We start from the raw sequence: 14139 nt of genomic DNA, 5'->3' as shown, positions 1-14139 counted from the left end.
CCTACAGGGTTTGTCCGGAAAGTACTAGGACTGAGTCGATTTGAAAAAATTTATTGAGCCATTCGTTACAATTCTTTAAAAACTTTCAAAATAGGCTCCTTCTACGTCGATGCAGCGCTGCCAGTGCGATTTCCAAGCATTGAAGGCGTCACGGAAGCCATTCTCCGGAATAGCCTTAAGAGCCGCGGTGCATGTTGCTTGGATCCCTTCTGTCATCTCAAAAAACTTGCCTTTCATCGGCCTTTTCAGGCGAGGAAACAAAAAAAAATCTGTGGGGGGGGGCACATCTGGGCTGTAGGGCGGCTGCGGAAGGGTTGGGATGCCGGCCTTGGTCAGGTAGCTGTTCACAAGAAAGGCGGTGTGAGCCGGGGCGTTGTCGTGGTGCAACTTCCAGTCGGCTGCGATGTCTTGTCGGACCCGATTGACCCGATTGAACCACAGATTTTGATAAATTTAACATCTGGGCAATTAAACGAATACTCAGTCGACGGTCTGAGTTAAAAACTTTGCGCACACGAGTCACATTGTCGGTGTTTGTCGAAGTCGAAGATCTTCCAGCACGGTCTTCATCGGCGACCTCTTCCCGGCCCCCCAAAAAGGCCTGGTGCCACCGAAACACACCACTTCTTGCTAAAGCAACATCTGGGTAAGCCTGCTTGATCATATCAAACGTCTCTGTCGCAGATTTACCGAGTTTCACACAGAATTTAATCGCGTACCTCTTCTCTAACGAACGCTGCATTTTCGGCTTGCACCACTCACAGAAACACGTCGCGTGAAAATGCCTGTCCTGACTGTCCAAGTGCTCGGAGACAACTGACCAGCCGCTCGTTCGTTAGCGAGGAACGCCCTCTACCAAATCCAGTCGGTGCGCGTACGCTCCGAAGTACAGTGGCGGCGGAAGAAAATCAGTCCTATTACTTTCCGGACAAACCCTGTAGATCGAAAAACTACAGACATTTATCCTTCCAGTCGATAACAGTGATCGTTTCAAGTGTAAGTGTGTTTCACATGGCCTACACTGACTACCTACAGGCATTTCTCTCAATATCCCAACAATATTTTATTGATGTACTCAAGAAATATAAGATCTGCCTGCGCGTCATCCAATTACTGGATCACGCTATGCACACGTGGCGGATAAGGATTAAATGTTTTAGTCGTGGGATGATGAGAGCTATTTGGTCCTTGCACATTAAATGAGGAATCTTTCAGGGTGATTCATTCATCACATTATGGTTTTGTTTAGCATTGAACCCACTAGATTGGCCACTGAACAACACGTCTCATGGATTCAAAATTGAGGTTGGAGAGCTGAGTCTCAACTCACTTACCTCCTGTACTTTGAAGAAATAAAGGTTTATGCAAGCTCAGATTCGAAACTAAGCAGCCTAATAAACATCTTGCTTCAGTTTTCCAATGATCTCAGGTTTTCTCTGGGTTCGGCCGAATGCCGAAAACTGCATTTGTCCCGTAGATAGATAAATGTACCACCAATACTGGACGACCACGCTCTGATTGAGGCGATGGCAGAGAAAGTATCGTACAGCTCGAAGAAAGCTTTCTAAGCAATTCAAAGCGTTTAAAACAAATACAAACTTTTTTCTAAGACTTCTCGAAACGCAGGTTTTTATACACAAGGGATATTTACTAACTGTTCCAGTAATCGTCAGTTTACCTAAATTTTCTATTGTAAATTTTTTGATTTTAGAAAAACATCTTGAGTAATTTATGAATGTTTTCTACAATTCTTAATCTGAGTTTACTTTAAAAAATAAATTATAACTGTTTCACCACGTGTGAAAATATAACCGTGCTCTAAAAAAAGAATTTGATACCGAATGCAACTCATGATTTCATCAAGCCTTATGAATCAGTCGTTCACAATCTATGCTTAGAAAGAGGAAAAACGAAATTAATAAGTCATTAGTTGCGTTACTCTCAAATTTCGGTTTTAAAAAGTTATTCCTGCATATACGAAAATGAGGATCCTTTGGCCTGTAGTCATCAGCTCGGTCGTTGTTCTTAATTCTATTGGTAAAAGTTTTGAAATTTGTTTGAAAATCTTTACAATTTCAAGTAATATTTAGATAACTTAAACTGCGCAGTAGGCATGCAACTCATTGTTGCGCACTAGATCAATATCGCACTTCCGAGTGCGCAGTAAACTCATGTGACATGACTTAACTGCCTCATTGCAGTCTACTACTTCAATAATTATGAAGAATAATTTTTTTTTTCAGATTTGAGTGTACAGTTCCGGCATCGGTCTTTAGTTCCCGTTGAAGGTCCTTCTTCTCCTCAAAGCTCTCATTCTGCAATCTCTCATTTGGCTACAAATTCTGGTTCAAATGGCAGTTCCAGGTCCCGTTCCAGGTCTCTTTCTAGGTTCAATTCGAGTTCCAGATCCAGCTACAGTTCCACTTCCAGTTTCGGTCCCAGTTCCAGTTCCAGTGCCAGTGCTAATTCTCATCCTGCACCTCCAGTAGAAGGTAAGATATATTTATGAGACCATAAACAATAGAGTGAAAAATATCAGAGAAGCACAATAATACTAAGTTTTCGAAGTGAAAGTTGACACATACAACATAGAATTCATAAATATACTACTGTCCATGTAATAAACTTTTCATTTTAGATATATTTTTTTATTCATTTTATTATTATAAGCAAATTGATCTGTATTGAATTTTCAAACATACATGATTTTTGTTTTCTCAAACTGAAAGGTCGTCTTTTTGGGTCGAGAACTTCACTATTTTGGTTTGAAATTCAACTATTTCGTAACAAATGAACTTTTTGTCAAAATTGATATTTTTGGGTTAAAAATTAAACGGTTTTATAGAAAATGCATCAAATCAATTACTCTTATATAAATTATTAAATTATTTGTGTGAAAATTTGACTACTCGTGAAAGTATTTTAAACATTTTATTTGGATGAGATTAATTCAAATAAACAACATTCAATATTTGTATTTACCTTATGCATAAACCAAATTACAGACAGCGGCCATCAACCACTGGTGTTCTTACCCTATTATAAGGATCTCCTTTATTTTAAAAATATTAGTTATCAGTTATTAATTAATTTAATGTTTTGTACACTTAATATTCAAAATAATCTTTTGTAAAGAAATGAAAAATATTATTTTTCTATATTTACATTGCACTATTTACATTCAAATAATAGTTTTGAAAATAAAAACTTACCACAATCAGTTTTTTTTAGTTCTATTAAAAATGTCAGATTTTCTTTATGCCTTCATCCTGTAATATGACAAATACTATTCAAAAATTTGCACATTTAAGGTTTTCCGTATTTCTGAAGATAAAAAAGACGAAATTAAAGAAGAAGAAAATAAGGAATTTACAGGCCATTCAAATCAGTTCTTGCTCGATTTCTTGTAAATTATTATTTATAAATTAAAAATACCTTTTTTGATTAATATTTATTCGTTTTGATTGAAAATTCATCTTTAGTCAAAAATTGAACGATTTAAGTTCATCAAGCTTACACAAAAAAAATCAGAAGAATATAGTTTAAAACACTTTCTTAATTTATTTTCTGTCGGGTCAAAAATGACGTTAAATATTTCCTGTGATTTGAAGAGTTCAATTGATTGATAGTTTTGGTTTATATTTTCGCAGATTGTGGAATGACATGTACACTATTCGATATTAACTACCTCTGATGATAATACAGATTCCTTTAAATTCCGTAATTCTTTTAAATCTCTTAAATCCCTTTAGAATTTCCTGTCGCCTTTCGAAATTCGTAAAAATACTTCGGTATATCTTGAAATTCCTTCATATTTTGTTAATTAGTGGAAATCTTTCTTAATTTCGAAAAATCCCTCAAATTCCCGAAATATCCTTCGAGATCATTTGTAGTCGTTTGAAATAACCTAAAGGGTTTGAAATACCTCAAGACATTTGTAATCCCTTGAAATATTTTAAAATATCTTAAAATCCCTTAAAATCGACTGAAACCCATTTATAAGGGGTGAGGGGGTTTGCAATTAAAAATCACCTTTAAGGAATTAACTTTAAGAAAAAAATTAATCCATCCATATTTGTCCTCACAGTTCCAAGACGTCCAGTTATTAATTTGAATCGGGTCCCACTACCTGAACAGGCCGAAATAGTACGAAATTTCAGTATATTTAGTGGCTATTTTATAAAGAACTATAATCGCGAAACTGAGGTTGATAATCACCGGATGTTCCATCTTACTAGCACCGTGGGAAGACGTTCAGTAAAAGATAGAGATGATTTCATCGTTGGTTTTTTTGAAAATGGTGATTACACACTTAGAGGAATATATCAAATGCAGGGTAAGTTTACACGTGTTAAAGTAAACAGCCAAACAAAGGAAGCAACAAACATGCAGCCTGATGAAATGAGCATCTATCCTGATAATGTAGAATACATTTTTGAGGAGGAGTATTGACACCGAGAATGAAGGTGGGAACTTGATGCTATCGAGTGTTTACATTCAAACTCGTCTGTCAGTAACCAGCTCTGCTGAGGAGATTTTGTTTTCTGCAGTTTTCCATTTCTGTGATTAAAATTTTGAAGCAAATGCGAGCGCTTATTATAAAAATCTGGCTACAGACGGTATGGGACTTAGGAGATTACTGTGCATGTAATAATTAAATATATTTATTGATATACGGGATATACGTTAACAATTACAAAAAATACAGTCGCTAGTTGAGGAATATTCTTGAAATTATAATTATATAGTACAACCGATTTTAACAAATTATTAGATAATAATAATAAGTGCAAGAGCGAACCTGCTAACTTAATAGTGTGAGGTTGAATAGGATTGATATCAGATTCAAAAAGCAGATTTACAACAAAGTATTAAATATATAGTCGGAAACCTGTAAATCGAGGAATGTAATTGAATTGTATAAATTAAAATATGAGTTTAGATGTTACCCGAGTTTGAGGTATTGATGCGCTTACTTAGATAGGAGATTTACCAATTTATGATTTCAGAGTGAAATTTTTAAGCACATCTACGGTAATATCTATGAAAATAAATTGTTTTCTTCAAAAGTAGATAAAGACGAACTGAGAATAGGCTGAACCAATGAATTATAGTTATAAATAACTGTAAATGTGTTTAATAAATCATGTGGAGGAAAGTTGCTATCAGGGTATTCAAATTTGGTATGTACGATGTATAATCGTATTTAAAAATGTCAAATGTTTTTATTTTTATTTCTATTCCTAATTGAATTTTAGTTGTGTATATCAAACGAGACTCTATTTTTAGCGTGTATTAAGTTTTGGATTGTTCGAAATTCAGATTGTGGGATTCTGTATGTAGTTCTTTTGGCTGGTCTACGCTTATTATCGCGCTTCGTCGAAAGATATTTTAGGATTACATAAAGGCGCAAAGATGCCACCAGTCTACTTTCTGAAAGCTCTACTAAACTCTAGCGCAGCACTGTATATTTGCCTATAGAATTTAGACAGGGATTATCTAATGTAGAGAGGGTGATGTACCTACTTTCCAAGATCTATGGCGAATAAGACCCTATTTTTGGCTGTTTCTTATTATGTTAGCACACATCATTTCGTGGGTCAATTTGGCCACAAGAATAGGTGCTACCTGGGAGGGAAAAGGATCCGTAACACGAATTCTAAAAATAGAGACAATGTTATCTTTGGTGTATAATACCTCAAGAGCAGCAGCCATCTTGCAGAAGGTGGAAAACAGATCTTCAGACTGTTCATACGGCTCTCCGTGTAATTCCAGAGTAGAATTTAGCGCTGATTGCTCTAAATTGTTGCATTTTTGGTCCAATGCCAACACTTCCTTAATGAGCATGTTATTCTCAGAAATTACGTCTTCGTAGTTGCTTGGAGTTCGGAGATATTTGTCAAGTTTGACGCAGTAATTTCCTAGACTTTGGATATATAAGACGCATTCTCCGCAATGCGGTGAACTTGACTTTTAAAAGCCTGTATAATTCCTTCCTCTCTGATCTCCTTATCTTATATTCCTACACATCTTATTTTTAAAAGATTTCTAAATGTTGGGAATCTGCAGGAATCCAGTATCCTGCGCCATCGACACTGCGTTCATAATAGCATTTGTAACCCCAGGCAACATAGATGCAAGAGGCGTACCTGAATTTTCTGTTTCTGATGACAAAGAATTGTGACTCTGCTGTTTGACATTTGGGGAACAGTCATAAGAATACCACTGCGTGCGTTTTTATCCTTGATAAGCTCCGGAGAGCTCCGGTTCTTGCATTCATCGGCGTTGCATTGGATTACCTCTCCAAATTAAAGAATTATGCGAGGAGACGACTAGGTAATTACCCCGAATACGCATGTCAGACAGGCAGAGGCCGAAGAGGAAAGGGATTAAGAGAAACACCAAATTCTCCACAAAAATTTATTTAGAAGGTACGACAACTATCTATACATTGATCCGTTCCAGAGGATTTTTGGCATTCCCTCTGTAGAGCAGCAGAATATCAGCTGTGTCTGAATAGAATTTTCATTTTGCAACAGCCAGCCGGCGACTTCCACAGGAATGCAACGGCAACGCATTCATTTTTAAGCCCATTGGGATGAGTACTTGATGGTTTGTCAATTTGAATACGATATGGGAGCGGCCGAAACTCTTTCTGATAGGAAGGCATTTCTTTAAAACTTTCTGCGGAATTTCCCGAAAATAAAGACAGTAATCCAAGCTGACCTTAAACAACTGACTTTAAACAAAGAAGACGTCAAACAAAATCGTCTTTTTCGTGGTTTTTCATCCTGAACTGGCTCATAGAAAGATGCAACAACATCTTTCTGAGCAATTAAGATCCATTTAGTGGAACAACCTTTCATCCTAGGTCGAAAAAAGTAACATGGTAAAGCCGGTACTACAACAACTATCGACCCTTGTAACGCGCGCGGAAGATTCGGTGGAAGAGGACGTTCATGTACTCGTGACACGAATGCTATGGACGAGCAGAGGCCGCATCTGAAGGAGGTAGCAGAGCGACTATCGCATGGTCAACAGTCGTCAGGCTTGCAGTCACTGAAGCCTGCCCCTTTTCCTGCTGAACTTATTCAAAAGATCAATGAGAAGGCATTTGTCTAATGGTGAGCTTCACTGATGCTATCCTGCGGTTCGAAGATCAATAACTATCAATGAGAAACGGCCTGCTCAAATTTAAAGTCCACAAGGACTTTCTCCGGTTAGTTACCGGTTTGAACACCGAGATACTGCCTCTGTTCTTGCAGCGAAAAATGCGTTTGCTGCAGGTCCAGAGTCTTGCACATTTTGTTATGGTTTCGTTTACCTGAATGATAAGGATGAATCTCAGAGGCCAGGCTACTGGCAACTATGCCCCAAGAAAGCTGTCAGATCTTCCGTAGAAGTTTCCAGTTCAAGGCGAGTCTAGCAAAATAAGAGAAAATATTGGTCGATTGTCCACATTTCGAAAGGGGAATCGGTCTCAGAGACTGACTTACCATGTGGATTTGTTCATATGCCCACATGACATCAGTTTAAGAACATCTACGTACCTGAGAGAAGTGATGGTCTATCCATCTCATTCCTAACTTGTATCCTAAAGAGAGTTAAGAATTGAAAAACGCCGTGTGTCAAATACCGTGAAGTTTTGCACTCCACCCTGCTAGGGCTATTCAGTATATCTGGTAGATTTCTGATTACTTGCCACCTTTTATGGCGGAGGACGTAACGCTTATGATATCCAAAAAGCTAAATTCTAGTAGTCCTAGTGATTACCGACCAAACACTTTCCTCTCGAACTTATATGAATGTCTCAATGCTACAATTTCTGACTTCGACTATCAATATTGTGAGAAGAGTAATGTCCTCTTCGAGGAAAAAAAAGTTGATGTTGATGCTCTTATGGTTGCAAGGAACAAATCAAGATTATCAGTGTGTTTGTGTTAGGTGCAAAACACCACTAATGCAATTTTCACATGGCCTACACATTAAACGAGGAATCCTTTAGGATGATTCATTCATTACACTAAGGTTTTGTTAAGCATTGCACCCACTAAGTTGGCCACTTAACAACACGTCTTATGGATTTAAAATTGAGGTGGAAGTGACGGAGTCTTAACTCACTCACCTCTTGTACATTGAGGACATAAAGGTTTATGCGAGCTCAGAGTCGAAACTGAACAGCCTACTAGACATCTTGCTGCAGTATTCCTATGAGGTTTTTCGGGTCACCTTAGTCTCATTCTGGTGTCTTACTTCATTTCTAAGAATATCACAATGTTAATTAACGCCCACGACACTTCTATCTTAAAATATTTCTTCCTTTGTTTAGCTTGGAGACAGGGGGATTTTCGATGTTTGTCAATTATGTGACTCTCACGTTACGCAATTGCAGGAATATTTCCCAAGCAGGAGCAGCATCTCACTCCACGACTACATCTGTAGAGTTTCTCTGTGTACCCTCTTAAAACTAACACAACCTCAGTATGACGAGAGTTAATGACAGACGTCGCCTTTCTGGAGGTTTTAATGCGAACATTGAGCACATCATTAATGGCTAAAAGATAGTACAGCTAAATTACTAGAGAACGAACACTATCTTATTTTTTGAGAAAGGACTATTGTACCTAACCACCTGGCTAGACACAATGGTCAAGATGTCCTGTGGTTAGATAAACATGTCCAACACATAAGAATATTAGACCCAAGCGATCCGTTTAACAACAAAATTAGCCTCTGACGTACTGAAAAGATCCAGAAATATTTGAAGCTGGAGCTGAAAAGCCTGATCGTGTAGAGTTATGGGGAATTTAGAATTGTGCTCTCAAGCTAGGTTGCTCAACCAGCTTTACAGTAGACTTCTTTGGCATTCATGGTTGCGTAGTGGTAATGCGCAACCCTAAATCCCATAGAAGTATAATGCAAATACGGAAATTTAAAGTCACTGTTATGCGCAGACTCAAAGGTCATGAAATCAGAACCAAAACATTCTGGATCTGGTTATAGAAAAACCGACCCATCCAGTCCTCCTACTGATCCGTCCGTAAACTTGCAGTCCGGGATTTACATATCACTGATTCTAAAAGGATATTTAATATAATTTAAAACATTTTAAATGTTTTCCTAAAATTTCAAAAAAAATTTAGAAAATTTTAAAGACAAATTTTGCGATAATAAAAACTTGAGACAAAATTCCAGTATGTTTAAGAGATAGGGTAAAAAGGAGGGCAGCGCCGGCCGGTGGGACGAAGGTGAGTTTATAATAAAATAGGTTTGTTGAATGCAAAGTAGGTCTAAAATTATTAAATAATGTAGAAATTTCGAAAGGATTAAACAATAATTTTAAATTTGTAAATATTAAATAAAGGATAATAAAAGTCTCTAGAATTCCTGGGAAAGTTCTAAATGCTTCTTTTTTTAAATGAATTTGAAGGGAAAGTTGAACAGATTGAAAAACATTTCAAAAGTTTTTCTTCAATATTAAAAAAATTGAGTTCTGAAAACATGTAGTTCGTATAGGCCATTTTAAAGAATTATTATTTTTGATATGTAAATCATGAAAAAGTAGTTTGCATACGATTACAGCGTGTAAATGTGAACCTAATCATTGCCATACGTTTTGGAATTTTATAACCTTATGAAAAAACAGTCTGAATGTTGCAAAAATGTATATGCTTTTTAACAATTAATTAATGTCATTGGCTTTTTCACCAATTTAAGAACAAAAATAATGGTCTAACGACTGCCATACAAACAGAAAAAACTAAATTTGAAGTTTGTTGCTGTAAAATTTCTCGTTGTTAAAGTTTACATGCTATTTGGTGAAAGTTTATCCTACGATGGAATAAAAGCTGTCGTCTGCTAAGGCGTACTTAGCAGCAATAGGAAGACGACAAAGTATGAGTGAATTTGAACAATAAATTGGGATACCAGATTTAAAACAACACAGAAAAAACAAAAGTTTAAATTTCTTGCAGGTCAGACTTGCAACGGTTAAAAATTAAACATACTATATTTGGGCGAAAGGTTCACCGAGGTTAGGAGAATAATTCTGACCTTGGCTACTGCGTCACGCTGAAGTGAGAAAATTTCGGTAAAACCTGCAAAATCAGCAACATAAAACACGAAAAAAAATGTTCTTACTGCTATATGTCGTCCGAAAAAAAATTATATTATTGTAGACGAATTAGAACTTATTTAATACCATTGAGTAAAAGGCGCCAAAAACAACTGACAGATGAAAATCCCTATTGCTCTCCAATCTAATGAAGTTAAGCGACGATAGATAGCGCTGGCTTCTTGCTACATCTCGAATAAAAATGTAGCGATTATAAGGCGAAAGATTATTCAGGCAAGGTTCAAAATCAGAAATTATTCTCGATTTATGTGAAGTTTATCTAGCAAGATTAATTTTTGTTGCAGTGAATTTTTTACTATTTTTCATAAAATTCGTTCAAAACCCTTAAGAATTAAATATTTTTTTAGGAAAATCAAATCAAATAACATTCCCGGAAGAATTTCAAATGACTTTTATTTGCATGAATAAATTTTAAGAGAAAATTGAAAAAAGGTTCCAAGATATGTGAATAATTTCACAAACTTTTGAAAAAAAGTGTACAAGATTGAAAAGCCAAAGTTTCATTCTGCAAGATAACAAAATTTTACAAAAATCGAGAGAAGTTAAGACGAAGTTAGAGGTTTTAAAGTTGAAATAAAGCTTTCTAAGAATTTCAAAACGTTTAAAAGGAATACAACATTTTTTTCTAAGCTTGCACGAAAATTAGGGTCTTATACACAAGGTTATATAGATGACCTTGTTATCCTACTAAGAAGGAAACATAATCCAGTAGGCACAAAATCTGGCGACGTCTTTATGACATCGTTACGATATCTTTACGACAAATTTACGACATCCTATGTCCATGTCGTTAAGGTGTCTTTACGATATCGTAAATAAGTCGTATGATCTGATGATGTCTTTATGCTATCGCAAAGACACCGAACGGACATGAACATAGGATGTCGTAAAGTTGTCATTAAGATGTCGTAACGATGTCGTAAAGACGTCGCCAAACTTTGTGCCCGCCGGGAAGGAAACTCCCATGGACATAGGAATCAGAGGGGATTAGGCATCCTGTTGCGGGGTTGATTTGACAGAAGGGAAATCCGCCATATTGGATTGTAAAAAATGTATATATAGATATACATATATCGTGCACATCTGCGACCATTGTTTTTTGTGCCTAATTGCATTTATTTTTTCGAATTTCGCAATATAAACAATTTTTAAATTGCGATAAATCGATACGAAAAAAGATGATGAATTGAACAGTTCCTATTTGCAAACCTTACACTGGTAAGGAAAATAAGAAGAAAGGTGTGAAGGTTACGTTTCACAGATAAGTACAAAAAACCTTTTTATTTTTTAAGAAATAAACCGAAATTTATGTTAATTTTAGTACTTATTTCCATTCTATTTCGAAATTTACAACCAAAGGTAGAAATTTCTTAAAACCGACAAAATGGCGGTGGTTTTTCTGAAAATTTTGAAACTCAATTTTCTCAATAAGGCCAGCGCTTAAAGTTCGTACTATTTTCGTTTATATATTTCCTTAGAGTTTACCTTGAGCCCGCGCCTTGAAGAGGAGAAACACTTTGTTTTTTTTATTACTGAAAAATGATAATTTACATATCATCCAGAAACAAGACGAGATACGAACATTTTTCCGGTTAATTTTTCTTTCGTATCCATCCGTAACTTCTGGTCAATCCCCGCGCCTAGTTAGAGAGCATGTGGCTAGTCCCCTCTTATTCCATGGAATAAGAGGGGACTAGGGGACCCCTCTTATGTCCATGGAAACTCCACTTTATTGCGGCAGTAAAAAAAAGAACAAAACTAATTAAAACTTACCAATGATTATATTTTTAATAAATATTAAAGTCCATATTGAATGTTTTTGAAATATTCGACTAAAAATCTATAAATTTGGATTATAAAGAAAGATAATTTTCTATTGCAAGCTTTTTGATTTTAGAAAAACAGCTTGAGTAATTTGTGGATGTCTTTTACGAGTCTTAATCTCCGTTTGCTTTGAAAAATAAATTATCACAGTTTCTCCACGTGCGAGAATTTAACCATGAGCTCTAAAAAAAGAATTTGATATTGAATGCAAGTCATGATTTCATCTAGCCTTATGAATCAGTCGTTCACAACATATGCTCAGGAAGCAGCACAACGAATTTAACACAGTCATCGGTTGTGTTGTACTCAAATTTCGTTTTTAAACAGTTTTTCCTCTATTCGAAAAAATGAGAATCCTTTGTCCTGTAGTCATCAGCTTGGTGATTGTTCTTCATTCTATTGGTAAATATTTTTAATCACTTTTCTGAAAATTTCTAGAAGACCTGATCCCAAATGCCCTATTCGGTATTTTTCTGTTCGGGTATCTAGTAAATCCGACCAGAAAATACCAGACTGGGGTGGATCTTTCCATCATTATTGATAACTCAGGCTGCGCTGTAAACATGAAATTTATGGTTGCGCAAAATATTCATGTCGCAGTTCGGGGTGCGCAAGTACACTCATGTAGCATTTTTAGTTGCACACTGGCGCTATGTCGCACTTGCATCTGCGCAGTAGACCTATGTGCCATTTTCTGTAGTGCACTAGAATTGTCGCACTTCTAGCCTCATCCAATTCCACTAGGCTACGTTAAACCGCATTAAAGTGTACAATTTCCATAATTATAAAAACTAATGTCTTTTTCCAGATTTAAGTTCACAGTCCGGTCATCGCTCTTCAGTTCCGCATGAAGGTCCTTCTTCTCCTCAAAGCTCTCATTCTGCGATCTCTCATTCAGCTACAAATTCTGGTTCAAATGCCAGTTCCAGATCTCGTTCCAGGTCCATTTCTAGGTTGAGTTCCAGATCCAGTTTCACTTCCACTTCCAGTTCCAGTTCCAGTGCTAATTCTCGTCCTCCACATCTAGTAGAAGGTAAAATATACTTATGAACCCATCAACAATAGAGTGAAAAATATCAGAGAAGCGTAAAATAACTAAGTTTTCGAAATAAAAGTTGACTACTGTCTCAGCTTGATATCTGACAAACATGATATTGCGGTTCGAAAAGTTGGAGAGACCGTATTTCATAAACAATTTTAATATTAATTTTTTCAAATTAAAGCTGATTAAATTTCAAAAACGTCTAACAGATCGATTCTAAAAAAATGTCACCAATTTGTTATTTGACTTATGAAATGACGAAAACCGTAATTTTTTATATTAGTATTATATACTTTGCTGTATTTATTATTATTTTTTCAAAAACGGATAGAATTTGTAAATATACTACTCACCATGTAATAAGCTTTTCATTTAAGATTAAATTTTTCATTTAATTTTATTGTTATAAGCAAATTCACCCATATCGAATTTTTAAACATTGACCATTTTTGTTTCCTCAGTCTGAAAATTCATTAAAGAAAATATTAGAAAAATTAGGAAAATGTAGAATTAGGAACATTTTTTAAAACTGAAAACAGAACTCAGATGAACAGTATCACATGAGGACCCTAAATGTCTATAATTAATTTCGATCACATTGATCCATTGTCATTTTAAGATTTTAAATGACTCGTATTTTTCTTGGTTTGTTCAAACAATGAGGTGGTTATTTTTGTAAATTAAGGACATACTACTAAAAACTTACAATTGCACAAAATGACCCACTTACTGTTTTATTAGAAACAAAAAAATTACACCATCGTGTTATTTTATGATACTGAGTTATTTTTCACGTTTTTAATTTTCAGAAACTTTTTAAGAATATTGCATAAAGTCCTAAGTAAATTTATTTATTTGTATTATTTATTTGTATTAACTTTAAAACCTGTGCAATTAAATTTTTTGAAATATTACGTAAATTCTATTAAATCCGTGAGTATACTTTAGAATCTTTTGCAATCTCTTAAAATCTGGAGATATCATATAAACCCTTTTAATCTCGAAATCCCGTAAAATTCCATGACATTATTTATAATCTATGGAAACCGTATCTCTCGAAATAGCCCTGGAAACCCTTTGGGTTAATTTGGAAAATCCTTAGGCTTGTATAATCGCTTGAAACCTTCTAAAATCCTTC

At 35.5% G+C, this 14139-nt stretch overlaps 1 protein-coding gene across 1 annotated transcript in view; it reads left to right on the top strand.

The window, feature by feature from the left end:
• The first annotated feature begins 1982 nt into the window (after positions 1-1982).
• The window catches only part of LOC117181049 (serine/arginine-rich splicing factor 4-like), a 46248-nt gene continuing 34091 nt past the window's right edge, over positions 1983-14139 (top strand). Inside the window, exons 1-4 of the mRNA XM_033373617.1 lie at positions 1983-2037; positions 2244-2492; positions 4088-4336; positions 12768-12992. Coding sequence (XP_033229508.1) covers positions 1983-2037; positions 2244-2492; positions 4088-4336; positions 12768-12992 — 778 coding nt within the window. The remainder of the gene's footprint in view (positions 2038-2243; positions 2493-4087; positions 4337-12767; positions 12993-14139) is intronic.

The sequence above is a fragment of the Belonocnema kinseyi genome, chromosome 10 (assembly GCF_010883055.1).
Source record: "Belonocnema kinseyi isolate 2016_QV_RU_SX_M_011 chromosome 10, B_treatae_v1, whole genome shotgun sequence".
Classification (NCBI taxonomy): Eukaryota; Metazoa; Arthropoda; class Insecta; order Hymenoptera; family Cynipidae; genus Belonocnema; species Belonocnema kinseyi.
Note: the sequence above shows the minus strand (reverse complement) of the source record. Positions and strands in the feature narration are given on the sequence as shown.